This window comes from Taeniopygia guttata, chromosome 7 (genome assembly GCF_048771995.1).
Source record: "Taeniopygia guttata chromosome 7, bTaeGut7.mat, whole genome shotgun sequence".
Classification (NCBI taxonomy): domain Eukaryota; kingdom Metazoa; phylum Chordata; class Aves; order Passeriformes; family Estrildidae; genus Taeniopygia; species Taeniopygia guttata.
The window spans coordinates 3,062,044-3,090,004 of NC_133032.1; the positions used below are offsets into that span (position 1 = coordinate 3,062,044).

Consider the following 27,961-nt stretch of genomic DNA (forward strand, 5'->3'; position numbering starts at 1 on the left):
ACCTCTCCGGTGTCACCCCTGCCTGCCACACCCCTGCTCAAAGGGGCAGGGCCCCGCTATTTAACGGATGCCCTACAGCCGGGAGAGCCAAGGACGGGGATCCCGAGTGCTGCCGGTGTTGCTTCTTCTGGGAACTTTTCCACAGGTTTGGTGAGTGCAGGGCAGCACACAGACAGCGGGAGCATGGGCACCTGTGGGCCAGGGTGCACTGTCCCCATGGTGGGCACTACACCCAGGCATGTGTCCCCAGTCTCTTGTGGCCCACAAGGACATGAGCTCGGTACCCAGGCTGGGCCATTGTGGATTTATTTCTATTAACAATGGAAACTGCATGCCTGGGCTTTGGGGGTGCGTGGAGCGGGGTGGGGGACAGTTGCTCCGGAGGCTGGCGGTGTCACCAAAGGGACAGGATGGCATTTGGGGTCTGGGGGGGGATGGCATTCTGAGGGAAGTGGGCATGGTCCCTGTGCTGTGGGCAGGCGTGGGACAGAGGAGACAGGTCCCAGATGCGGGCCGAGCGGTGTCCCATGGCAGGAGGTGACTGATGGTGCCTGTCCTTCCCTTTCAGCTTGGAGACCACTGAGGATGTGTGACCCCAACCAAGGTGAGGGGCTGTGGGGCCAGGCAGGGCTGCAGGTACCACACACCCATCAGGGCTTTGGGGGGAGCTCTAGGCCATGGCCATGTGCATCTGGGAGGTTTACCTGAATCCCAAAGGGGTGTGGAGTGTCCTTTGTGAGGAAGAGGTAGCCCAGGGCGGGCCCTTTGGGTGGAAGAGTACACCAGCTCCCTGCACTGTCTGTCTGGGGAGAGCCTGTCTCTGCTCATTAACAGGCTCCTCTTCTTCCTAGGCCCACCACAACCATACCCTGCAGTATGCCCTCCTGCCCCTCCAGGATACCCTGGTCCTGGCATGGGTGGTGGCATTGCAGTTTGCCCTGCTGCCCCTCCAGGACACCCCGGTCCTGGCACAGGTCCCTGCTCTGGCAGTGTGCCAGTCTGCTCCCCACACCCTGCTCCGCCTGGCCAGCACCCCCACGGGCACCCCCCGTTGGGGCATCATCCCCACGGGCACCCCCCATTGGGGCATCATCCCCACGGGCACCAGGAGCACCATAAGCACCACCATAAGAAGCACCATGAGAAGCACCATAAGAAGAAGCACTGCAAGCACCATGAAGGCAAGGTAAGAGTGGGACAGCAGTGAACCCTTCCCTATTTCTGCTGAGGACCTCCTCCAGCATACCACAGCATCTGGCCTAAGCAGCTGGGACTCTCTTCTCCTACCCTGTAGTGGCTGGAGCAAACTGCCCAAACATCAGTGGCTTTTTTTAGATGTGGAAACTCCTTGGAATAATAAATAGGCAAGAATGAGTCATATTAAGTGAGTAAGTTGGAAAGCAATCCATGAAGTTCCTTGAAGCCATTTAAAGTGGTAGCATGGCTTGGGGCACGGCTTGCAGTGTTTTAAATCCCAGGACTTTGTCCGACTCACTTGAGTGCAAGTTGTGCCCCCATAATGGACATTCACTCAGTGTCTTGTAGCAGAGGAACTGTTTGGCTCCTCCTTAAAAAACAAAAACCAAAAAAAAACTCACAAAAAAAAACCCAAAAAAAAATCCCCCGAAACAAAACAAAACAGAAAAGGAGAAGCAATTCCTGTGCTTAGAGTAGATTCTGCAGAAAATGCCATTCGAGGGATGGGCACCATCCTGAGCAGGTCTGAATGAGGGACTGCTGAACAAGGCCAACACTGGAGGTGGAAGCGTTTCTCAAACAAATCCTAACAGCAGCTCCTCTCACTGGGAAACAGCTCTGGAAGTGACCTGCTGTGATGCTGGTCCTTGCTGGCAGAGAGCAAGACCTTTCTGAAATTTCCTTTATTGACCTTAAGAGTCGTGTAAAAAAAAAATCATAAAAAACCTCCAGCCCTCCCACAGTATGGGGCAGCCACCACAGGGTCACTAACCCATCTCAGGAATGCTGTGACATAGGCTCGTTTCCCTGCTGTCCTAAAGTTGTTTTCCTTCCCCAGCACTCTGGTGGTTCGTGCAGCTCAAGCAGCTCAAGCAGCTCAAGCAGCAGCTCTGACTCTGACTAAAGGTCTGGCATGTCCCACCTGCTCCGTGGTGATCAGCAAAACACGAGGCCAAACTCCTCTTGGGAACGCCCTGCATGTCACTCCCCTCCCTGCCCCTTTCCCTTGGAGTAATGTTTTGCCTGCTGATTTTTCTTGTGTGTAAGAGCTTGTAAATCCTTTGACCTGGAATCTCCGAGTAAATGGACAACATTTCCACCCTCTATCTTTTGGGAGAGCCTGCTGGAAGTCATCACATGCTGTTTTCCAATCTGCTCGTGTCCGTGTGTTTTTTCCTGTGCAATGATGCTGGCTGCTGACATGGATCCCATAAAACTCCTTACATTTTGTGTGAGCTTTCCCAGGTGTAGCAGAGGGAGTGGCTGGGGGATGCTGTAATTATGTGGGCTGCCATGCTACATGCCAAGGTAATAATTTATAGGAAAAAGCTCACCATGGCAGAGGGATTCTCCTATAAACAGATGAGGAGCATGAACAGCTGGAAGTGTTCAAGACCAGTGCTTGGAGCAATCTGCTCATTGCAGGAGGAGTGGAATGACATGATCTTTCAGTTCCTTCCCAACCCAAACCATTCTGTGATTCCATGATTATCTGGATTTACCAACTTGAAACCAGAAGAATCAGCTGCTCACTAAAAACAATTTTTAAAATCCCCACTGTTTCAGCCTGAATTGCTGCAAGTGAAGTCCATGGTAAGGAAGCAAAAAGGGCCTTTGCATAATATCCCCTGATGTTTAATTCAGCTGCACAGTGAGATGTTCAGAGTCCAAGGCACACGCATCAGGAGACTCCACGTTTCTCTGCTGAGGGGCCCCAGGGGCAAACCTGGTCTCGGGGCAGTACAAAGATGAGAGCCAATCTGGGAATAGGGAGGGAGGGCCTCAGGGACATAGGAACAGCGGAAGGAGCCAGTGGAGTCTTAACAGCTTTTTGAGGGAAGCACCTTGTATCTCCCTAACCCAGGGGATGCCCCCCAGGCTCTCAAAACCCCACAACTACAGAAAAAAGAGGCTTTTTCAGGATAGGTTGGAAAAGGTTTGTTTATTTTTGCAGACAGCACAATTTGAGTTCAAATCTGGGAATTGCTGAGTAGATATTGGTGGGAGGAAGGTACCATGGATGCTTTGAGCTTACTGGGATGACTGGAAGGCAGCTCTGGTGGCTGTCCAGTATTTTGTTGATGCTGGGAGTCATGCTGCCCCTCTCAGCTGAAATTCTGCGTGCAGTAATAGATTACCAGGTTCTGATGAAGGGCAGAATAACAGAAGGAATCAAGGCAGGTATGGCCCACAGGAAAATAAAGATCTTAGAGATGATTTGCAAAATTTAAGATAGATAAACCCGCCCCCCAAAAGGGGCAACTGTGGAAGGCAGCAAAACCTCTCACACCATCCTGCTGTTCCCAGAAAGGCGGAGCAAGAGGCACTGAGAGATATTGAAAATTTGAGTTATTAATTGGTCCTGCTACGGTGGAAAGGTTTCTTGCATCTCTGATAAGCCCTCCTAGGATTACAGTACGTACACAAGCCATGGCTTAGTGTGTGCAGAGCTTTACAGAAGTACTTCATATGGCTCTGTATCCTGCTTTGATCTGGGGTTTAATTAGCACCATAAATGTAAGATACATGACTCTTCATCATGAAAATCAATAAAGAGCTCTGGATTTTGGTTAGAAAGAAGGACCTAGAGGGCAAGTCTTCAGGGCTAACAACCATACAGAGGGAAGAAAATACAACAGGTAATATCAGATGTGTGTATATGAGTGAGAGAAGGATTGTGCTTGTGCACTTCTTTTAACAAATCCACCGAATGAACCTGTCGAAGAAGCTGGGCTGGGAGAGGCTGTCATAGTCCTTCTCCCGGAAGATGGCGGCCCGGTCCCCCAGGCCAAGCTTCAGCAGGACATCCATGTCCACATCGCTCCCCAGAGCCACCACCGTGGGCATGACATCTTGCTTCTTCATGGAGTTGATGGCCTCCTCCAGGTTCTTGCTTCCTGTGATGCCGTCAGTGATGAAGACGAAGGAGAGCTCAGCGTTGCGCCGGGCAAGTCGCTGCCCGTTGCCTGGGCTGAGCACAATGTTGTTGATGGCATGGATGATGGCTGACCCGATGTTGGAGGACGAGTCCAGGTACTTGATCTGTGCCAGCGCGTCGGAGATCTCGGTGAGGTTGTGGGTCAGCGGGAAGACCACGTCCTGGTCCCGCTCACTGCCGTACTGCAGCAGCGCGATCCGGGCGTTCATGTGGTCGCTGCTGCTCCGGGCCAGCATCAGCTGCTGGGCCACATCCTCCACGAAGCGGTGGGCACTCTGGAAGTTCTGCTCTCCAATCCTTTCCGAGCCGTCCAGCAAGAACACGATGTCAACAGGGCGCTGGGTGCACTGGGCTACAGCAAGCTCTGCAGGGGGAAGAAGAAGACAGGAGCTGGGGGGATGAGAAGACTACAGGATAATTTGGGCTGGAGTTGCCTCTGTGCATCCTTGTCCAAAGAAGAACCAGCCCAATGCCACTGCCAAAGCCTGTCTTTACAGCTTGAAATGTAGCTCTCAGCTACTGGGCATTTAATGAATGTTAATTCTGGAACTGACAGGTCTGTTCATGTCAGTCCCAGAATTACGCCCACTGCCCTGCATCAATTTCCAGCTCTTATTTGTGCGAGAAATATCCAGAGATTAATGGAAAGCAGCATCTGCAAACCTCTCGGTTACTTTGAGAGAGCGGTTTACTGTCAGAGTTACTCTTATCATAAAATCATAGAATCAGAGAATCTGAGAATAATTTGGGTTGGAGGGAACCTTAAGATTTATCTTGTTTCAACCCCCTGACATGGGAAGGGACACCTTCCACTAGACCAGGTTGCCCCAAGCCCAGTCTAACCATATAGAATATATGAATATATGCAGTGAATAAACTCAGGAAAAAAACAAAAAGGAGAAGAAAGTAGCTATCTTTCGAGTCAGCTGATGGGGACCATTATTTCCTCCCCTTTCTGTAGTTATGTGCATTGCATTCAGTGTTCCTCTGAGTTCCTCCTGAGCTGGCAGCAGAGCATAGCACTCTGAAGTAGTTCTGTGGGTCCAAGACTGAATCTTGAAAGGGCGAGGTCCTGAAGATGTGGCCATGTTGTGTTGCATCCCTGACAAATAGGAGCTTCTGGAGCAGCCCCACCTTGAGCATCCATTTCTGGTAACAAGGGGTAACCTTGGGGGTAGGAGTGTAACGTTAGATTGAATTTCCACACTATGAGTGAATCCAGCCTGACAAAGAGCTTCCCTAGTGCTGAACAGTGCTATGCCTGGGTCCAGCACAGAACTGGGGAGTCAGAGAATCTGAATGGTTAGAAAAGCCCTCTGACATTCTCTTGTCCAACCATTAACTCGACACTATTGTGTTAACCTTTAAACCATATCCCTAAGAACATCATATTTTTGAACATTTTCATGGATGATGACTCCACTGTTTCCCTGGGCAGCCTGTTTCAGTGCCTGACCACCCTTTCAGTGAAGAAATTTCCCTTAATATCCAACCTAAATCTCCCCTGGTGCAACCTGAGGCCACTTCCTTTTGTCCTCTCACTTGTTATCTCCCTTCTTTTAAAGCAAGAAAGGCACATACTCACCTCTGCCCAAACTTTTGTGAGAAATGTTGTGTAAAGGCAAGTTGATGCTGCAGTTCCTGGTACACAGGCACTGCTGCCACGAGGACACCTCGCCTTGGCAGCACCTGCACTCCTGGTCCTCACCTGCTCTGAGTAGCCGTGGAGGGGGAAAGGCAGGAAGGAATCCCCTTGCAAGCACACAGTGCAACACCTATGTGAGAGTCTGTGAAAGCAGCTGGGAGCAGGGGCTGTGCATCGTGTTGGGGTAGCGCTAACAGCCTTCCCCAAGGCCTGCCCACATGTTTTTTAAGACGACAAGAAAGCCTGAAGAGCTCCTGGCTAAGCAGATAGCAGCATCACTCCATGGAGCTTCAGTGAGAGCGCAGTGCACATCTGATAGGAGCATTCCCCAGGCTCGCTGCTCAGCCCTCACAGCTGAAGAAATCTGCCTTCCGGTGCTTGGTAAGGTGCCTTTACATACATTTATCCCAAGGGAATGTGAGGCAGCAAAGCCTTGGGTTTGTCCTGTTCACTGTCAGGCTCTGGTTGCAGCTTGTTCCCATTTCTGAGAGGCTGAGGACCTGAGCACCCTTTTCTGCAGCAAGATTCTTATCCTAACTGGAAGAGAAGCTCTCAAAGGCACCACCATGAATTAGGCCAACTAAAATCTTCCTGTTGTGCTTTTAACTGGTGCATTGATCCTTTTCATGTGGATCGTGAATGCCTGTGGCTCACAGCTGAGGATGTCTAACAAAGGCAGCAAAAATAATCAGAAATACCATTGATTTTTCTGCCATTAGTGTGTGCAGGGCAACCCCACCCATTCACATCACCTTCCTGCTTCTTATAAAACCTGATGAACTTGTATTTCCTCTATTCTTTCCCAGCGTTGACAGTGGAGATGAAAAGTGAGGTGGGGACTCACATCCCAGACCTTTTTGGGGTTTCCCCCTTTCCCAGTCCCTCCTGTCTTTGGGAAGACATGAACCATCCTTTACACAGCTCCTCAGCTGTCCTTCCTTTACCCAAGAGCTTCACTGAAGGAACTGCTACTGTGATGAAGTCCATCTGGTTTTATCAGAGGGATTAGCTAGGATTATGCTCAAAAAACCACTCATTCACCCATTTGCCTCTAACAAGAACATGCACAAATACTCCTCATGCAAAGGGACATTTTCTCCCTCTCCTCACCTCTAAAGAGCTGAAGGGTTTTGAGAGATAAAAAACTTTGTTTCTAATGTTTTGCTAGGAATAAATGGCCACTGTGTGATGAAATTAAATAAAATCAACCCCCACTTTGCTGAAATCTTCCCTAATTCCCTCTTTGTTTGGCAAAATGTCCCAGCCCTGAAATCTTTTCAAATCAGTGGGGTGTGGGAGCTTTTCCTCTGGCATCATGGCTGGAGCAGCTTAACTACTCTGAGTTCAGTCCTGCATCCCAGCAGGCTAAGTCACACTCATTTTGCAGTAAAAAAAAAACCAAAAGAGAGGGAGTCAAAAAATCAAAATCAAACTCCAAAGGGAGTTGGCTTTGCACAGACTATCTGGAATATGTGAATTATGACCAGAGTTAGGCAGAAGCTCATCTTTTTGCTTTCACCTAAAACACAGAGCATATCGTGGAAAGCCCTCAGAACTCTTTTCCCTCTATTCTGCACTGATAGCAGTAGTGTTCTCTGAGCAAGTTGTCCCTGGGAGGAAAAAGTGCTGAAACCTCAGAGGAACATGGCAGTAAGTGCAAAGCGGGCAACTACAATGGCTGAGCTTGGCAATTGGCTCCACTTTTTACACCTGGAAATATTACAGCCACATTCCTGAAGATAGCACATCTCCCTTCTGCCCATTAAATATGACATTTTCTCAGTATAGTTTATTGCAATAATACCACGTCAGTCAGAGTAAGCGCTTCTACTCCTGTACACGAAATCCCACTACCTCTAAATAGAGCTTCAGAGCAGTAAAACTGGAGGTGGGAATGGCACGGGCCTGCCTGACTTTGTGCAACCAGGGGCAGCTGAGTGGATGGAGATACCAGGCCTTGTCTAAACGCACATTCCTGCAGTGCAGGTGGTGGCTCTGTGGTCTCTGAGCCAAAGCAGCACTGGGTGGGAATTGAGTAGGCTCTACTGCATCAAGTTTGCTTTTTAACAACTCACATCAGTCAAGCAGTTTTGCTTTGGACCACTTGGCCGCACATGACAGAATATCTGCCTTTTGTATATAGACAAGTACATGTTGTGGATTATGACAGAGGAAACACAAATGTACAATCAGAGAAAAAGGCCAGGAGAGCCCACAAAGCTTCTGAGAGAAACACTGTCCAAGTGACAGAGCTCCAAATAGAAAAGGAGGGTTGCTCCCTCTCCCATCCTGCTTCCTCCTTCCCTCCACACCCCCAGCTGCCCATGAGGGGTTCCACAAAGACATGGTGGTGAGTAGGGATGCACCTTGCTTAGTAAGCCTTGCAGGATCCAGAGAGAGCCTGTGGTAACCAAGAGAGAAGATGCAGAAGATGCTTTGGAGGGGGTCCACAAGGACATATGCAGGAAGGCGTGGAGAAAATGCATCATTAGGCTCTTGGCAAAAAAGCAGCAGGCAGAACAAGAGCATTCTTTGACACTGCTGGGGAAAGCCACCATGGTAGCTAAGCTGGAGGGGACTACTCTTTGTGTCCTATCTCCAGCTGAGTGCAACCAAGCCATTCCACTGCCTCTGTCTCTCCTGAACTAAAAGCATCTTCCCCTGTGCTGTCCCCTCTGCCATACAGGAGCGATGAGTTCCAACTCCACTCAGCCTCCATCTCCACGTGACCCCGGAGAGAGGTCTCAGCACAGGCCTAGCACAGTCTCTGGGTCCCCCACAATCTCACTGTGCACCATTTTGAAGGTGTCAATGAACAAGTCCATCCACTCTTGCCGCTCATTTCCAGTGGCAAACTTGGCTTTTTCGGCAGTAAAGGCCAAAGTGGCCACCAGCTGGGTGTACACGCTGGGGTCCCGGGATTCCCGCGTGGAGTTTAGGAACTGGGCGATCGAGTGTATGGTGCTGGGGAAATCTATGTTGACTCCCTCTTCCATGGGGTGGAAAATAAGTGGGTTTACACTCCCAGGGTTCCTGTCATCTGCAAGTGAGCGTCAAAAGAATATTTTCAGGGCTTGCTAGTAATGGCTGTGTCTCTGAAAGTTACCTGGCTTTCCTACTTGCACTGCACCAGAGAAGAACAGAACTAATGAGGACAGAAAAGTAAAGATCAAAGCCAGATTTTAAATCTTTCTGCCATTTGTGTCTAAGGAACCATGAGATTTGCCCTGAAATCTTTCACACATCAACCAAGTGACTCCAGCAAATTACACAGAACCTGAACTCCCCACTTCCTACTGATCCGGCATAGGCATGGAGAGGGAGCAGTGCTCAGGAAAAAGCCCACTTCCTTCTGCAGATGGGATTCAACCATCATGTAGCTTAGGACTGTGCTATGTGCAAACTGCCCACATGATGCTGTAAGGCAGAAAGACATCTAAAGGATAACATTATGTGACCTCCTTGCCTAGCCCTCAGCCTCAGGGCAGTGACTTCAGTCAAAGCCGTGTGGTGTCTGGACTTGTCAGAACCCTGGGAGCCTCTGTCTGCACCTGGATGTGCTGAATTGAACTTTGAATAAAACCCCAAAGCTCAAAGCAAAGCCTTTTGCATTGGTTAGCAAGAGCCTCTCAGGATGTCATGCAGTTTCTATGAAGTAAGTGGTTAGTTCAGGTTTGCTCAGCATTCAACCCTTCAGCGTTCTGTTAGCACAGCAGTAACTGATGAGAGACAAGGGGCCGTGCTGAAAATGGGAAAATCTCAGGTAAAGCCCTGAGGCAGCACTGGGGGGAAGACAGGCTCTATGTGGTACCTGTCCCTGCCTGCGCTCTGCTGGCAATACCCAGGCTGAAGCTGGGGCAGTTGATTTGCCCCTCCAAGTGTCAGAACCACCACGCTGAGCCATAGGGCCAAGAACGGGGCTGGTTTAGCTGCCTCCCTGACCTGTCTGTCTGGCCAATCCACAAGACACGCACTGGATGTGCACTGGCTCAGTCACATTCTCTCTGAAGGGCACTGTCTCCACCCAGAGGAACTGCATGGGAATTGGCACGAGCTCATGGCACGTTCTGAGAGAACCAGAGAAGCCCCAGGCCTTGTCATGTGCCTTTTGTCCCACCCCATCCAACATGTTCCATTGACACTAGGGAAGTGTTACCACTGCACATTCTTCTAAATGATGATAGCAGCGCAGCACAGACCAGCCAGTGTGGCGGGTGGGAGGCTCCTTGCCCAAAGATTCCTGAACCTATTACTTAAAATTTCATCTACCAGACCTAGAACAACTTTTGCCCACGCTGAAAGGGCACTTTGACACGAGGCAAACCTTACCCAACCACATCACTCTACCTGCTAAGTTCTCTGGGGCGCAGGTGTTGCCCGCACTTAGCCTGGTTTGTGTATGGCACAGCTTAAGGGATTCACCAAAGAGGGAATCCCCCCTCAGATGCATCCTCAAGCCATTTCTGTTCTGGTTCCCAGGGCTGCCAGGCACCAGTGAACTGTTCTCACATTGCATTAGGAACAGGAACACCCAACTGCACTACAAGGAAAGGACTGACAACTTTGCCCTGCTTTGGAGGGCTTTGATGGCCCAAGCCCAGGAGAAACAAGTGTGCCACTGCTTGTGTTCCTTGGAAATGGGAAGGCTGCAAAGACCAAAACCTTTGAAGACACCTGAGCAATCACCAGTGTGGCTTGGGGATGTCATCTCCTTGAGCACATATTGGCAGGCAAAGCTCCTCAGAGGACACAGCAGAGGAGCTCGGCATCACGGTTGCACACTGTGTCCCTGGCATGGCCATGTGCAAATACTCAAAATACCAGCAAGAGATTTTAGACAGGAATAACTGCAGATTTTTCTCTGGATTTCTGAGCATCCTGGGATCAGTTTTCCTTTCCTTTGCATGGAAACAAAGGGACTTACTTAAAAATGAAATTTGATAGTTTGTATAAGTTGAAGCTGGGGACTGTGACAAAAACATTCATGGCAAGAGAAGAGATAAAAATTGCAGAATGGGCAAAACTGTGGTCCTCTATAAACTTTGTGTATCAGCACAGTGTTCATCTATAGTATTTAAACAGACACTGGGATTCAGACAGACAAGATCTCTAGGAATTTGGGATGCACATCTGCCTCTTAACAAGCAAAATGTGAGGCAGTAAAACTACCTTCAGCACACAGAACACCAGAGATCCTTACTGTCTTTTCCTTTAATACAACACCCTGAGTTAATTGTTAATTAAATACAGCCAGCATTAGAGAAGCCAAAGCTTTAGGTCCACTACGTTGCCATTTTCCAATTGATCCCTAATATCTGCTCTGCCTGTCATTCCCAAGGAGCATTCTGCTAAAAAGGTCATGTGAGTGGGTGTTTAGCAATGAGATTTTGACTTGAGTTCGGAGGTCAAAATCTGGTGGCTCCCAGGAATTTGTATGGGGAGAAATATCAGGGATGAGCCATGCTGGTGCACTCACAGTGCACTTGTATCTATCTACCTCTGAGAACTCAGAGACAGGAAGACAGCAGGAGATGAAACCCTGGAGCCTCTCCTCACATAAAGTAACACTATTTCCCAAACTCCTGCCTTCCAAAGGAATGGAACAGGGTTGCACCCCCCTCTCCTACTCCTGAGCATCATGCAGTCTCCCCCCAGAGTCTGTGCAAATGATATGAAGCTGCTTGTAATGTTTACCTGTCTGGCAGGGCAGCTCAGGGCAGACGACCTGTGGATCTGGAAGCAAAAGAAACAAGGAAAATTGAGCCATGTGTTGCCATCCCCTTTCACAGTCTGCACAGTCAGAGTGGCAGGACAAGATCTCTTACAAGAAACACCAGAGGACTGCCCCAAAAGGTTGGTCTGTATCTGAGGAAGGACTCTTAGTTCAGGGCTAAGTTCAGACCCCACTATGGATGACTCAGCTGTTGGCCAATCTACTAGGACACATCTCTGCCCCCTTCCCCAAACCCTGAGTCTCAAAACTCCAGCTCCATGCAAAGACAGGGACAAACCTGGGCAGAGCACATCTTCCATCTTGTCAATGAACTCCTCTGCCACTAGGTCTGAGAAGAGCCTCATCTTCTGGACTCTCTGGGGTTCATTGCAGGCAATGGAGACCAGGGTCTCACTCTGCTCCGGCTGGTCGAACATGTCTCCTATGCCGATGGTGTTGACCACCACATCTCTACCACAAAGAGCCCCGAGGTTCTTGTCATCATCCCGGGGGTCATAGCGCCCATCTGTGATCACCACAGCGAACACTTGGGCTTTCTCTCTCCTGCTTTCCTTGATGAGCTTGTTGTAGGCAAATTGAAGGGCAGATGGTGTCCAGGTGCCCCCAGCGATCCACTCCAGGCGCTTCACCGCTTCCTTGAAGCTCGACAGGGAATCTATGCGCTCATCATCAAGCTTGATAGCTTCGAAAGTCCCTTCATGACTGTACTGTACCACCCCAACACGGGCACCTGCCAAAAAAGTGTCACATTACTTGGCTTTGCATCCTTGGGAAAAAGTGGATAGAGTCAAAGGGCTGCCCAACGGTCTGAAAAGACACGGAAAATAACCATTGAAGTTGAAAGGATCCAAAACCCTTTTCTTTTCCCCATGCCCCTCTGTGTCCCCACAGAGTCCAGACCTGTCAGTGACTTGGGGTCCTTGGCAATAGAGCCCAGCCTGCTGACCACATTGATGACAAAATTCTTCTCCAGGGTGAAGTTGGTGTAGCCGATACTCTCGGAACTGTCTATAACAAACATGATGTCCAGGGCACCGCAGCGCTTCTCACAGTCTGGGGAGAGGGGCAGGGGGAGGGAAACACAGGGGTCAGTGATGCTGGGAACCTTCTGGTGACCCCTGTACCAGTCCCTCATGTGGCTGTTCCCCTTCCCCGGGGAGAGGTGACATCAGCTCACCACAGCATCCGCACGTCTCTCGCACGTAGGTCATCACGTCACAGTCCTGCCAGGAAAAGGATGCAGGATGAATGCTTCCCTCTAAAGCAAAGGCTCCCCTTTCTCTTCCCACCCAGCCAGCCCTCTCCCCCCTTTCCCTGGCTCCCATGGGAAGCCACAGGCCACCTCTGTCAGGCAGCAGCAGGACCTGATGTCCTGTTTTGTTCTTGGGCTGTGCACAGAAAAACCACAATTGCCCCAGAAGGAAGAGTATCAGGGGTTACTTACAGTCAGACCAGGATCTCCTGGTGGGCCAGGGGTCCCCTGTAAGAAGAGCACAGCAATTTCAGGCACAGTTTTCCCAAGAGTTCTTTGTCTGGGAACTAATTGTCAGAGACATCAAAAATGTGGCCTTTTGCAGAAGGGGAAGGAGAAGTTCCACTGTGAGCCAGTGGACACATCTGGAAGCTCATTCCCCTCCAACAGCGTCTGCTCAGACACACTGCCATGGGGCTGTACCTCAGGGCCTGCTTCACCAGGTGGACCACGCTGTCCAGGCTCTCCTCCTGGGCCAGGATCACCCTGGGGAAGAAGTAAAGAAGAGTCAAATATTGCCTGGGCAATGTTGGTAATGCAGCCCTGGTGTTCAGGGCCACTCCTGACCCCCTGGTCAGCCCCAGCCCTGCTAAGCACAGTCACCAGCATGTACGAGCTTGGGGACAGGGACCAAGCAGAGAGCGGCAGTGTCATCCACAGCACACATGGCAGTGGTGTGGGCGGGACACACTGACCCTGGGGTAGTACAGGGAGTCTACTCACCGGCTCCCCCTTCTCTCCTTTGGTCCCTTGTACTCCTTTTGGTCCAAGCTCACCTCTTCCTCCCTGCTCAATGGAAGGAGAACCAGATCCGGCATGGAGCACATCTGGATGTGCTCAGGCAGAGGCTCTGCTGCATCACAAACACATGCCTGCCTGGCCTGGGACAGCATCCTCTAAAACACCAGTTCAGAGCACAGCAAATAGTGTTTATACAGGCATTAACAACAACAACAACAAAAAGTTCTGCAACACATTTTTCATATGATTTCAAAAGGAGATGGCTTGGGAGATATTATCAGGCTTCAGCTGCAGGGAACATCCAGGGCATTTGCTGTCAGGGCTGGCTCCTTAGCCATTAACCTAGGCGGCTGGGAGCCAACTCCTTGGCATTCCAGTAAGTACAAAAACACAGGTGATAGAGACAAGCACACTCACCTTGGGTCCTGGCTGCCCCTTCTCACCCTTGCTACCCTGCAAAAGGAGAGGAGGAAGAGATCAGCAGCTGTCCAGGACTGGCCCCACACTTTTCACCAGTACACCCAAAGATTGCATTGAGGGGCAAAAAGTTGAAGAGCAGGCTGTAGCTTCAGGCTGATGCTTGAGGGACCATCACTATGATTGGAGCTGGGGTCCCGAGCACCTGATGGACTGTGGCCAGATTCAGTCCTGGGGCTGAACCCTCTTTTGCCTACACAGGCTTCACACATCTGTGACCCTGAGCATTTTTCTTCCTCCTTTCCTGTTTTCTCAGTCTGCTCAGATCCAACAGCAACATCCACTCAAACAGATTTCCTCATGTGCTGGATGAGGAAGACATACCTGAGGTCCTCTGGGTCCAGGGTAGCTAAAGCCAGGCCTGCCTCTGTCACCCTTTGGTAGAAAAAAACCAAAAGATTAATGAGATACCAAACCTGGCCCTTCTGACCTGCTTCTGTCTGCAACAGTTACAGCCATTTTCATCTTCTCTGCGTGTGAGACACCGCCAGGAGCCAAGGCTCTTGCAGCTGGCCCTGAAGCACTGGGAACAGCTTTGCAGAGCAAGGATTTGACGGGGTCTTGGGGATGTCATGTGCCAGGGATGCCCCTGAGTTGGCTCAGTGGGGAGTTTAATCTGATCTGCCTTGGTCAGAGAAAGACCTACATTTCTGCCCCATAGGGAGGCTCAGGTCTGATTCTGTTTTTGAGGCACACAAGTTTCCGCTGTGAAAACTACATTTTAATTTTTTTTTTTAATAATAAATAAATAAATAGGAACACAAACCTGCCTTTCTAAATGTAGAGGTTTATTCATGAACTTTACCTTTGGTCCTGGCGGTCCAGCATCACCTCTTGGGCCCAAGTCACCAGGGTCTCCACGTGATCCCTGCAGGACAGATTTGGGGAGAAGGTAGGGAGTGAGGACGTTCCCTGCTGCCCCCACAGTGGACCCTGCTGGAGAAACCAGCTCTCGAGATGGTGCTGCAGGACCATCTCCCTGCCTGGTGAGTTCACTGTGGCAGTGACTGTCTCAGCAGTGGGGCTCCCATGTCCCATAGAGCCATCTGGATGTCACAGCACTACTGCCATAGTGGCATGATGGACTAAGCACAGACACAGGACAAATAGGTGCTTGTGGAATCCCATCTTCTCTCTCCCCAGCGACCCAACCACTCCAGAGATCCCTTCCATATTGTCATGGGAACACTCAGTTTTTGAGCCTCCCTGAGAGAAGGTCGTGTAGGTTCTCCGTGAGAGGGACAGTGCAGGCAGCTTGTGTCATCAGGGCAAGTGCTCACCAGAGGAGGGCACTGTCACACACACCCACCCAAGTGTGACTTACTATCCTGCCTGGCTCTCCCACCGCACCCGAAGGGCCTCGGGGTCCTGCTAGTCCTTGTTCTCCCTGCACATCAAAGAAAAAGACAAGAACACACAGCACATGAGGAGGAAAGCCAGGCAAGCTGTCCTGGATGGCACCAGGGCTCCGCCTTCCTCCTGACTGCCACCAAGCCTTGCTCCATGCTTACCCTGGCACCTTTGTTTCCAACCTCACCGGGCAGACCACGAGTACCCTCTGGACCAGGATCTCCCTGTGAGAAGGGAAAGATATTCCTGGTCAGGGATGTCTCCAGTGCTATCTGTGTGCATGGCAGTGCTCCACGAAGTCCTTCTCAAACTTTGTGTTTCTTAGTTTGAAACAGTGTCAGGGCAGTGTGTCCTCTGAACGTGTCTCTCAACCTTGAGGTTTGCTGCCCTTCATCCTTTCTCTGGACCAAACCCTGGAGGAGACTGTACCTGGTGCCAGTGGCACAGTGGGAACACAGCACAGTGGGATCTGCATTCCCAGCTCTGGTGCTGCATGGACACTTCATGGCTGGGCTGTAGCACATCACACACACTCCAGTCCTATACATTTGGGGTTTATTTGCAATAATCTGGGCAGCTGCTTCACTCACCCTTTCTCCTATGCCTCCAGGAGAGCCTTTGCTGCCTTTCGTCCCTGGATCTCCACGTCGCCCCTTGGCAGAGACAGAAGTCACATAAATGGGGTGAGAGGATGGATGTCACCTGGGCAGTGACCCCTGGCTGCCCTCCCTCCTCCCTCTGGGCCCAGGAGATGTACACCTGCCCCATAAACAAGTGTGTTCCCAGCAGCAGGGGAGCAGGGCTGCCCATGCTTCCCTTTGGGAAGCAACAGCCAGATTGTTTCACCACAGTGACCACAAACATGCCTGGTTCATTCCCTCAGGGTTAAAGACTATGATTACTTGCAGCTCATCCAGTATTGCTTTCCCCACTGGATCTTGCACAAGGAGACAGGCTGGCTGGGTTCTAGCCCCTTGGTGCTGGTGCAGGTGTGCCAGGGATCATCCTCTCCAACCCACTCCCCAGAATTTGCAGTGCCCCATCATATTAACTTGGGCTTTGTGGCACCACTGATATGTGACACTGCCCTTTTCACAGAGCTTTGCCATTATGACCACCAGATCCTGACTCTGAGCTCCTGCAACGAGCCAGAGTTTTGGAGAACTTGCCAGAGTACAACCAAAGTGTCCCTGAGCATCCACAGAGGCCAGGGCTGTGTGGTTATGAGGGAACACAGGATGTTTCTCTAAGGTGAATGGTTAACATCAGGCTTAGGATTATGGGTGTTCTGCTCTGTGAGGATGGGAGAGACAAAGAGATCATCATCTGCACATCTTTTGGGATGCACAAAGCAGGACAGGGGAGTTTCTCAGCACTCATCCATCAAACTGCCTCAGGTTCTTGCAGTGTGCACAATGTCCAAGGATCTATTCAGCCACTTACAGCCTCTCCTTTGGGTCCAGAAGGTCCCACTTCACCTTTCCTTCCCTTGGTTCCAGCAGGCCCTTGAGCTCCAGGGTTGCCTGGAAGTCCCTTGGAGAAGAAAAAGTTTGTTGGAAGAGAGGTCAAGGTGTGTACACACATTTTTATCCTGTGTCAAGCAGTCCTCCTTGAGCAGAAATGTGTATGAGCATTCAGGTTCTGCTTCCACACACATGGCATGACCACATGGCACTGCCATGAGCCGGGGCTGCAGCCTTGGAGCAGAGTGATCCTGTGTCACCATCCCTCCATCAGCTGACAACAGGTTCATCGACTGTTCCTTACAGCAACCATCCAGTCCTGCCCAAAGCCATGGGGCTGTGGCTGCCCCATCCCTCCCTGAAGTGTTCTAGGCCAGGCTGGACAGGGCTTGGAGCAACCTGGTCTAGTGGGAGGCGTCCTTGTTCATGGCAGGGGGTGGAACTTGATGAGCTTTAATGTCCCTTGCAGCCCAAACCATTCTGTGATTTTTTTGAACAGACCACAGTAAAACCCTGGAGAAATTTGAATGCAGCATGAACCTACCGGGCTTCCTTTTTCTCCTGGGGGTCCCAGGGGTCCACTGCGACCAGGCCGGCCAGGATCCCCCTGAAACAGCCAGAGAGCCAATGGTCATTGCCTGCCTCATCAGCACATTGTACTACAAGTAGCCCAAGGAGCAAGGCCAGCAAGGCCCTTCCCTCAACTCTTGTGCCTGGTAATGAGATCCAGACACCAAGGCCTATGAGCTCCGTAAGCAGTAAAGGATTTAGGATATATATATATATATATATAAAAATATGGGAAATGGTGTTTAGCTGTCCCCACTGACTGCCTCTGCTCATACCCTGCTGTCTGTCCAGAGTACTTGTACCTTTATGCCTGCATCTCCTCTTTCTCCTTGGTCTCCTGCATCTCCTGGGTAGCCATCAGGGCCCTGGGGAGGGAAATGACAAAGAACACATTTCACATTGGGAAGACTTCCATGCAGAATAAATAAAATAAAACTTTCTAATTAAATAACATTTCTAAGCCAGTGCTTAGAAAGTTACTCTAGAGGCTAAAGTAATTTCTGCTTGTTGCTAATGTTGATGAAAGGGGCAATTCCTCCTCCCTGTGTGGAAGGAAGGAACACTGGGGGCTCCCAGCTTGCTTATCCACAGAAAGGAGGCACAGAAAAATCAAACTGTGGTCCTCATTCCAGGGATCCCAGGTCTGTGATTGGATTATACAGCCAGTAGGAAAATGGGTCAGTAGCCTTCTGCTGGCCATCTTTATACCTGTGTACCTCACTCAGCACCTACACAGCTGATGTGCTAGTGAAAGAGTAAAGCATTCCTACCTTGTCACCAGGGTCACCCTTGCATCCTGGTGGTCCAATTCTCCCCAGCCTGCCCTGGAGAGATTACATTCAAAAGGAAAAGACTGAGAAGTTATAGGCGGCTAAAGGGAAAACACAGCTTTTCTTGCTGACAGTTAATGATGTTAGCGTCATCTGTTGACCTTATCTGTCAACAGCTAGAGAACAAATAGCAAATGTATCCCTTAAACGAGGAGAAAAGTGGAGAGGAAGAAAGCAGAGTAAAGGAAATCAGGCAGGTTCATCCCATGAGTGTACCCTGAGAGGTGGGAATGTCCCTTGAGGCTGAACTTGGTGGTCATTCATGTTCAGGGTTGTGCTGGTCCTCTCTCATGCTTCTCCCCATCAGAGCAGCTCAGGTGTGAGGCAACCACTCTGCCTGACAGACGCCATGAGAGAAGGGAATGCCTTGCTCTGTGTCCCAAAATAGCTCTGTCACTGAGATAGTGCAGTGCTAAGTGTGCTGAGACAGCTCTGGGACAGAGGCTGGGGGGAGCTGAAGGGCTTTAGTGTTTTAGAGTGGGGAGGATTGAAGAATGTTTTAGGTCTTCAGCAGCACTTGAGGAGTGGGAAGAACTGTTCTTACCCACAGATACACTGGGGGCTGGGTAGAGGGGACTGTGCAAAGCCAGGGTGTGCTGGCTAGTGGACAAACCAGGGACTTTGCTGTGAGGCCTTTGAATTTGAATTTAGGGCTTAAATGCTAAATACAAGCTGTGGTTTAGAGATGAAGTGACAAACTGCCCTGAAAATCAAATTTCCATGAAGCTTTCTGTGTCCATATCCTGTAGGACTCACTAACACCCGGAGTAAGTTATCTACACCCAAATTATCTGGCTTTATCACCTTCTCAGCAGGAGCACAGACTGGGTCACACATCCAGGTCCTGCAGAAAGCTTGCTGACCGAGGGACGGTAGCTAATGGCATGGAGTTGTGTGGGGGATTTAGGCTGGATATTAGGAAAATGTTCTTCTCTCAGAGGGTGGTGTGGCACTGGACAGGCTCCCCAGGGAAGTGATCACAGCCCCAGTCCTGCCACAACTCCAGGAGAGTTTGGACAACCCTCTCAGGCACAGGGAGGGATTGTTGGGTGTCCTGTGCGAACTGGACTTGATCTTTGTGGGTCCCTCCCAACACAGCATAATCTGAGATTCATTCCTGTGACCTGAATTACTTCACACATTTGTACAAGACATGCAGAATAATGTACAGATAAGTTCACAGGAACTTCAGTTGGAACAGAAAGCCAGCATGTGGGAGAGAATAAACTAAACAACCTGTGGGGATGAGAGGGAGTAAAGAAATGCAACAGCAGCAGCAACATTACGGGGTGCTCCCAGTGCTCCCAGTTACCTTCTGTCCATCTGTGCCATTCCTTCCTGCCAAGCCAGGGGCACCCTTGGATCATGGGGAAAAAAAGAGAAGAGGGATCTGTTAACACACAATCCAAGGGTTTGGGAGCTGGAAATGCATGCAAGTTAGAAAATGTTCTTTCTTACCCTCCGTCCGTCAGATCCAATTTCTCCCTGGAAGAAGAGGACAGGAAGTCAGACACTGCCTGCATCCCCCACCACCCTGCCCTCCCACTTTGGTCCCTTTCCCCACCACCTGCCTCTCACCCTCCATTTACATCCTAAACCCATTCCCGCTTCACCAGACCGTGAATCAAACCCTGAAGGAGGAGACAGGCTTTGCAATGCCCTTGGAAATCCCTCCCCAGGTCCACAATTACACGTTAATAGGGTTGCTATCCTTCCCCATCATAGCTAATCTCTCCTCTGTGCATCAGAAAGGAGCGTGGTCCCTGCCAAGTGTCAGCCAGCCATTCCGTCTCTTCTTTCTCACCTTCTCTCCTTTCAGCCCTGGGACACCCTGGGGACAAAAAAAAAAAAAAAAAATCCCTGTGTTAGTGCCTGGGCAATCAGCAGGAGCTGGGGGAAATCAGCAGGGGTCTGGGATGGGAAATGGGCAGGTGTGGGAGGGAAGCAAAGGTCCCCTTGCTTCACCAAAAATCAGGGAATGCAGAGAGCTCAGCCATCAGCTATGCAATTCTTACCTTGGGACCAGGGTATCCGATCGGACCTTCAATACCTGGGTCGCCCTTCGGGGAGGAAGGCAAGGAGAGTTAGCTTGAGGTCATCAGAGATATAACAAACCGAGGGGAGGATTTTGCACAACTCACCTGTCGTCCCTTCAGCCCTGGGGAACCTGGCTCACCCATGTTCCCTTTTGCACCCTAAGGAAAGGAAAAACCCAGCATAAGTCCAGGCTTGATGCTGACTGAGAAAATGGCAGTTTCTAGGAGACCAGAGCACACAGAGCTGGAGCAGGAGAGTGGGACACCCTTGTGCATGTGAGAGCTCTGCTCTGAGAGTGGGGAACTCAGCAACAACTGCTGCCTCAATCCTGGTGTCCTCAGGTGCTCCACTGTTTCTCTGCATGGCTGGCAGTGCATCAGCCTCGGCACAGACATGGGCACACCAGTGCTGGCTGTGTCTCCCAGGACCAAGACAGGTGCTGGGGGGTATTTCCCACCTGGGTGCTACCTGAGAAGGCAGCTGAGGTGAGGTGAGGTCTAGGGCATGCTGCAGTTGTTTTGGCAGGCAGGGGCATTAATGCCTTTCCACAGATAAGAGCGACTTACCTTTTGCCCTCGGTATCCCTTGGGACCAGGTGGCCCTGCAATCTCCAGGCAGCTCATCTTGTAGCACTGAAATACAAGAAATTAAACTGAGGTCCTGACAGTGTGCATCCCAAACTCAGCTCAGCTCTTCACCCACAGCTCTCTACATGCCTCTCCCCATCAACTCAGGGCTAAAATCAATTTGGTCAGGGATGAAGCAGCAACAAGGACACAAAGAAGTGATGCCCGTAAATTAAGAGTGGAAAGTTGACATGAGCATGTCATTATAGCTTGGCTCTGGGCCCAGACTGGAAGAACAAGACTGCCAAGTGTTAGAGGTGGTGAGGGCTTGTTCATCTGCCATTGTCATGGGACTGGCATGTTCTTTGGAGCATCCCCTGCACACCCTGTGTGTGCCAAACCCTGCCCCTGTGGTACCAGCAGGGCAGAGCTTCAGCAGGGGCAGCACTTACGTAATGTGCCTCCAAAGTGAGGAAATTAGTCTATTCCATAGACCAGAACCCACTTCAGGTGAGGGGGAGGCAGGGAGTGAGTCCAGTGTGCCATTACAACCCCTGGATAAGGGAATATGTCCCTAGACTCTGTCCTGATCCACAGGTGGGCAGGGACCCATCACATGCAGGTCCATTCTGTTCTGGGGTGTGAGCTGGTCTACTCTAACTGGGGCAAATTAAACCTATCATGTGGCAAAGGCATAGAGATGCTGCTCACTCACCTCGCCATAGGCTTCGTGTTTCTGCAAAGGAGAGAACAGGAAGAAGAAGATTAGTTAAGTTGCTCAGTCCCACGGGGAGACAGCAGCTCAGCCTCGGAGGGGAGTGTGCTGGTAAGGAAGAGGAGGTGCTAAAGGTCCCCTGGCTGTAAAGATGCCCTCTGGAGATCCCCTGATTAACAGCACCTCACAGCTGGAGTCTCAAAGACCAAGCTGATGGTGAACACATGTCTCGGTGTGGCACGCTCTTCCACATGCTCCTGGATGGGGAGCAGGCTGGGGTATGTCCTGGTCTTCAGCAAGAGCAAGGACTAGTGTCTGCCTGCCCAGACATGCTGGGAAACAGAGACACAAACCAAGGCGTCCTGGCTAAGTACCAGAAAAAGGCTCCACTTTCCCTACTAGAGGTTATCCCCAAAAGCCAATAGAAGGGAAAGCATCTCCCATCTGTGAACTGCTCCTCTTGTGCCCCCTGTTCCCCTCCTTGCACCTACCATAGCCTGGATGATCCTGTCGATGGTGTTGACATCGATCTCCAGGGTGTCCCTCTGGGTGATGGCGTAGTTGTTGCGGTACAGCTCGTGTGGCAGGTTGGCTATCTCCCTCAGACCCTGCTCATACACCTTCTCACTGGGGGCCACCGCAAATAGCTTGATGCCCATGTCTCGTGCCCTCTCGGCTTGCATCTTCATCCCCCCACAGGGGCTGCCTGTCACATGGCCATCGGTGATGACCACCGCGAAGTTGACGCCATTGGCCATCTGGGTCTGGATCTGCTGGGTCATATTGGAGATTGCACAGTCTGTGAAGGTGCCCCGGCCCAGGTAATTGATGGCAGACAGCCTGGGCAGGTAAATGTCTTTGCTGCTTGTCAAAGGGCTGTAAATTTCTACCACGTCTGAGTAATGGAGCCCACCAAACTGCCAGGTGATGTAGACTTGGTTCTGGTAGAGCTCGCTCTCCAGTTTATCGATGAACATGGGGATGAACCGCTTTATTTGGTCCACGAGGCTCTGGATGGGCACAGTCTGCAGAGCCACGCTCTCTGAGGTGTCAATGATGAAGTAGACATTGATGGGGCAGTTCCTTTTTTCTGCATGGGGACATTTATTCAGACCATGTCAGAGCACTTCATGCACCCCCTTTGCTATCCCGCAGACACCTGGACCAAGTGTGATGCCAGGAAAAGCACAAGTCCCACCTAGCTCTAGAAGTGACACTTGTGTTTGGGCCAGATGGTTCCCCAGTGACCAGGATTTCTAAGATCTGCTATAGAATCACAGAATAATTAATGTTGGAAAAGACCTCTAAGATTATCAAGTCCTGTTGGAACTCAAAATGTCCCTCAGACATTTTTGGAGGTTCCAAGCCCAGGTCAGAAGTATTTGAGACCCTGGCAGGCAGCTGGAAACAGCTGTGATTTTGGGTTTGAACCATGGAACAATTTACCAGCCTTGCAGGAGAACAAGAAGTCACAAAAGTTTAGATATTATAGTAGAAGTAGTTACAAAGTACAGAGAAGAATTTTTTAATGCTTGTACAGGGGGGTTTTAGTTTTGTACATGGGGGTCAGAGGTTTTAAGATGGAGGGATTTTGGCCAGTCCTGTCCTTCCTCTTTCTTCCTCCTTACCTCCATGTTGTTGGTGATGTTGGCACTCACAGATTGGTTTAGAATAGAAAAGCATCATTTAATATAGGTAATAGGCACTGGGGAAAAACTGTAAACACGTAACACATAATGTACCATATAAAAGATAGAAAAGCACCATTTAATATAGGTAATAGGCATTGGGGAAAAACTGTACCCATGTAACACGTAATGTACCATATAAAAGACAGCAGCAGCCCTGGGCGGGGGAGAGAAGAAGAAGACAGCAGACAGTGAGGGTGTCAGGGTGTGTGTGCCTCTGCCTGAGCTGCTGAGCAAACCACAGTAGCCAGAGAAGACAATCTTTTAGATAACTTTCAATAAACAACCATGAGACCAAACAACAAGAGACTGCTGAGCCTTTCTTTGGAAGCACTGCTTGGAGGAGAAGCTTTTCCAACACACGAAGCCACCCCGCAACCTAGGGTGGTCTTCGACAAAGTCCAGCCAGTAATCCAGCACTGCTCAGTAATAAATCAATCTGGAAAATCTTGCTTTTTTTGGTAAGAGTCAGACTGGACCTGTAAATCACCTCTGCAGTGTAACTGAAAAGTGAGGAAATCACCAGATTTAAAGTGAACAATTATCTGGTCTCATATAGAGAGCTGACTGCTGGAGACTGACTGGTGTTTGTTACTGCACCTGCTGGGAGAGACCACCACTGGCAGACCCCAGCTCTTCCATCTCTAGCTCTCTGCACACCAAAGCAAACCTGGAAACGTGATTTTGGGTGGAGGATGGATTGTTAACACAGGAGTGCTAAGGGCCAGGGGAGGTGGAATGTCCCAGTGTCAGTTCCTGGCAAGCCAGTTCTACAACTGAGCATTGTTTTTGTTAAAATTGCTGCCCACAAAGGTGACCCAAATTATTTGGTTAATACCTGCACAGGAGGTAGGACTGACACCTCCAACATCCACATCAAGCTGAGCGACGGAGAGAGGAACTAGAGCCACACAAAGGAGAGTGGAAAACAAGGCTTGTCCAAACATCTCAGCGGCCCCTCAGGATATTCAGATGCTTGTGGGAAAACACAAGTTGTATGTTAAACATGATGCACAATCTCCTGACTCTGCTGACATGACACAAAGCCAGCCAGTGCTCCCTGTAAACCCACAGAATGAAAGGACAAATAAAAAACCTCTTGAAGAAATGCACATCTTCAGTGCTCAACCCATCACCACACCTCCAAGACCCAGCTGCATGTGGGAGTTTATTTCATGTAAGGTTATGACAGCTTAAAGCAGAAGACTTAGAGATCTGTCCTGAAAAGTTCTTAGGAATGTATGGAAGTGTTCAAAGGTACATGGGATTTGAAAGGATATTCTCAGGCAACATTTAAGCAACACTTGTCACCATCATGGAGTATGAAGGAAGGGGAGATGCTCACCTTTGTGTCTAGAGGACCCCAGAACCAACCAACACAACCCTGTTGTGGCCCAGAGATGCTTCTCTGCATGGTAGCCAACTCAACACTAACCAAAAAGGGGCATGTGGGATGTCTGTCATGAAAAAAAGACCTGAATCCAGTACAAAAAGACAGCTTCTTTCTTGAATGGTTTTGGGGTTTTTTGTTTGTTTGTTTGTTTTGGGTATTGGGAAGAAATTGTTCCCTGTGAGGGTGGGGAGGCCCTGGCACAGGTTGTCAAGAGACGCTATGGCTGCCCCATCCCTGAAAGTGTTCAAGACCAGATTGGATGGGGCTTGGGGAAACCTGGTCTAGTGGAAGGTGCCCCTGCCCATGGCAGGGAGTGGGATGGGATGGTATTTCAGGTCCCTTCCAACCCAAACCATTCTGTGACGTCCCTGCACAAGTCAGTGTGGCTAAAATTCCATTGTGTTGCAGAGAATAAAAGTGGTATGGTAAGGATAAAACACTTTCTGCTAAATGGGTGTTTTAGTTAAGATCAAGATTTCACCCCTCTAAGCCTACTGCAGACTTTCCTTGTTTTGTTTACCCTTCACAAAACAGGGCTACAGGAGATCCTGATCTTTTGTAGCACACAATAGCTTTGAGCCTTCAGGAAGCACCATTTTAGAGCCAGCCTTTAGCTGAGGAAGATGGAGACATTGACTTTTGGAGAGTCTGGGAGCACTGAGGGCTTTGGCTAAATGTCAGACTCATCATTGTATGCTGAGTTTAACCACCTCCCTCTCTCCCTCCTTCTTTCCCTCTGTGTATGTGGGTGGGAAGGCACTGTAGAGAAGAGCAGTTGGCCTGCACGGATAACCAGGGCCAGCTCTGGCACAGGACGGCTCCTGCCCACAGCCCCTGGGGCCTGGGACTGGCTCAGTGAAGCACCACAACCTTGGACTCTCAATCGGCAGAACAACAATTAGGAAAGTGACGAGTTTTCACAACTCACTTCCCTGGGGTCGTCTTGCACCATCTCTTCTATCCCACTCTGAACCCTGAGCTACGTTAGTCTCCAGCTCTCCCGGCACCCCACCAGGTATTAACCCCCCCTGGATACATGGTGTTGAGAGCTCCAGTAGCCACCTCAGGAGTGTCCAAGGCAGGGGTGGGTGATGCTGCCCGTTTTGTCATCCTCAGAGAACCACCACCTGTTGTGATGCTCTTGCAAACCCCGTAATATTTGGTATTTGGCTTAAAGTCCCACCTGCTTGAGTGGGGACTCAGATGCTGAGATAGAAACCTCAGATTTCAACAGTATTTCAGACTAACTGTTTTCCATCTGTGGAATGCAATTTTTGAACATAAACAGTTAAAAAAGCTAATGCAAAGAGCAAACTGGGAGCTGAGTCATAATGCCAGGACACTTGGGTCTGCCCATCTTGTTCTTCCTTGACTTTTCTTTCTGCCAGAGCAGGACCTTTGTTCCTATGAGGCCTTCTCTCAGTATTTGTATTTTTGAGTGTATCACCTCTTTTGCCATGAGATGCACACAAGGGAAAAACAATAGGGAATCTCAAGCAGTGGATCCTCTGAAAAAAATTTTGAGGGCATGTTTTGCACCATTCTCCCTGAATGAGGGTCTGTGCTCCTACCTCAGGCACAGAAAAATGCAGTCTTTGCTGTTCCCACACGGCAATCCCATGTGACCTGGCTGTTACACACATAACTGAAAAATATATGGATTTATCTAGACAGAGCCCTGCAAAAGAGTGGCCTTGCAGGAGGACCCAAGTTCTCTGCTTGATCCTCTTCCTAGCACGAGTAACTGAACCAAAAGTGATATTACGACAAACAATTTACTTGCAGTGGCTCAAATGTGCAAATTATATCTGGTTATTTGTGCTCTCACATCTTAGAGCAAATCCCAATTATTACTTTGAGCAGATCCCAGTGCAATGGAAATGACACCTCATGCACATGGCCAGGCAGAGCCATGGTCTGCTTTATCCTACACATTGATATTCCTGAAGTTCCCCCTGGTGCACTGTGTATGTCTCCTCCAATACCAGAACAGCCATTGTAACTGACCAAACTGTTCCCCAAATTCGCAAAAATCGAGATGTGCTGCTCTCTAAGCTAACACTGCCTTCAAGGAACTTATCTAAAGCCACATAAATTTAAAGCCACAAAAGTTGCATTCCCCTCAAGGAAGTAGAGTTATGCTGGCTGTGCTAAAATATGCAGAATAAAGTTTGACGTCTTCCTGCTGCTCAGTCCCAGCATTTTCCATAGCCATGCCCAGCATGCAATGCCTGTGGTGTCACTCACTTGTGCATGCATCATTTTCTCCACTCATATGTTTGATAAATGAAACTAGAAAAGAAAAACGTGTCCCATTTGGAACAAAACTCTTGAAAATACACCTCCTCTTCCTTCCTGTTTGTATGCCTGTGGTTTGCACGCTGCATGAGGAGGGAATTTCAGCACTGGTTGCAGCCACTAGCAAACTTGCCTTGTAATTTTCATCCCTTGGCAGAGCACCTAGGGAAGAGGTTTCAGCTACAGAGACTCCAGATATTCTCCAAGTCTCCCAATATAATTATCCGGGGAAAGTTTGGTCTGCAGGAAGGCTGAGAGGAGCAAACCACTGCCACCAAGTGCAACGAATTCCCAGGCGTTCCTAAATGTGCTGCCACTTCCCAAAACAGAGGAGCTTGTGCTGATGTAATTCAGCATAAATAGGAGACAGAGGCCACCGGTGAATCTAAATCATATTTTCCGAAATCCCAAAACTCAAGGGGAAATCACACAGCAGAGGAGCTCTCTGCCTTGCTGCTATCACTTCACTGTAGCTGCTGAAGTAATCCACCCCCTTCAACTGAGGCATTTTCTAGACCTGTGGCCCTGGCAGTTTCTGGTCCACATACTTACACCTGGGAATTAAAAAAAACCCAAAAAACAACAAAAACCAAAAAACCGAAAACCTTAGAAAAAACACCCAAACTAGCCAAGAGCTGAAAGTAAAGGAAAAATTTATATTGTCTTATAGCAGGTACTGTCTCAATGCGAAATAAGCACCTTGCTGGAAAGCCGGTGAGCAGCAGCTGAAATTTCAGAGGGACTTCTGTTATTCCCATCTGGAGCTCTGTCAGTAAGTAGCCACAGAACCCCCGTACTCGGAGTGAAAAAGTCTGCCTACCTGCAAAACTAGGTCATCAAAACTTGGTCGCCAGGTCCCTGTGCAGCGTAAGGAAAAGGCTCTGTGGGGCGGCAGGATCAGGGAGGCTCCGCGCCGCCGGCGGGAGGGCGGCTCCGGCTCGGGCGCTGCGATGTGCGGCCTGAGGGACTGCGAGGGGCGGCGGAGGCGGCTCCAGCCCAGCCCCGCTATTCCCCGGCCCTCTGGAGCTGCCCTCCGAGTTCCTCCTCCGCAGTAACTCCCAACATCC

At 49.9% G+C, this 27,961-nt stretch overlaps 1 protein-coding gene and 1 long non-coding RNA gene across 3 annotated transcripts; one reads left to right on the top strand and one right to left on the bottom strand.

The window, feature by feature from the left end:
- LOC140684538 (uncharacterized) lies at positions 1-2,348 on the top strand. The gene is made up of 4 exons (XR_012056920.1): positions 1-150; positions 569-604; positions 852-1,186; positions 2,036-2,348. It is a non-coding gene; the product is annotated as an uncharacterized lncRNA (long non-coding RNA).
- Positions 2,349-3,120: 772 nt separating this feature from the next.
- Positions 3,121-27,961, bottom strand: COL6A2 (collagen type VI alpha 2 chain). Of its 2 annotated transcripts, none has more exons than XM_030277021.4 (28): positions 27,715-27,957; positions 24,042-24,178; positions 22,007-22,605; positions 21,516-21,536; positions 20,801-20,866; positions 20,339-20,392; positions 20,213-20,257; positions 20,002-20,028; positions 19,656-19,682; positions 19,510-19,554; positions 18,138-18,191; positions 17,670-17,732; positions 17,342-17,404; positions 16,778-16,867; positions 15,925-15,987; positions 15,496-15,558; positions 15,309-15,371; positions 14,790-14,852; positions 14,309-14,359; positions 13,925-13,960; positions 13,490-13,552; positions 13,190-13,252; positions 12,959-12,994; positions 12,692-12,737; positions 12,415-12,567; positions 11,792-12,244; positions 11,475-11,513; positions 3,121-4,499 (listed from the first exon to the last, which is right to left on the bottom strand). In XM_030277021.4, the coding sequence occupies exons 2-28, from the start codon at positions 24,148-24,150 to the stop codon at positions 3,892-3,894; spliced, it is 3,063 nt and encodes a 1,020-aa protein (XP_030132881.4). In that variant the 5' UTR covers positions 24,151-24,178; positions 27,715-27,957; the 3' UTR covers positions 3,121-3,891. The 2 variants fall into 2 exon arrangements, with proteins under 2 accessions (XP_030132881.4, XP_030132882.3); XM_030277022.4 differs by lacking the exon at positions 3,121-4,499 and adding an exon at positions 7,543-8,820 and having other exon boundaries at positions 27,715-27,961.

Bases quoted from the DNA above. Each gene is read 5' to 3' on its own strand.
- COL6A2 (XM_030277021.4), bottom strand. From the start codon at position 24,150: ATGTTTGGACAAGCCTTGTTTTCCACTCTCCTTTGTGTGGCTCTAGTT. The intron at 20,393-20,800 runs GTAAGTCGCTCT...TCCTTTCCTTAG, and splicing joins AGGGATACCGAGGGCAAAAG to GGTGCAAAAGGGAACATGGG. The intron at 15,372-15,495 runs GTAAGCATGGAG...TTTGATGTGCAG, and splicing joins TTGGAAACAAAGGTGCCAGG to GGAGAACAAGGACTAGCAGG.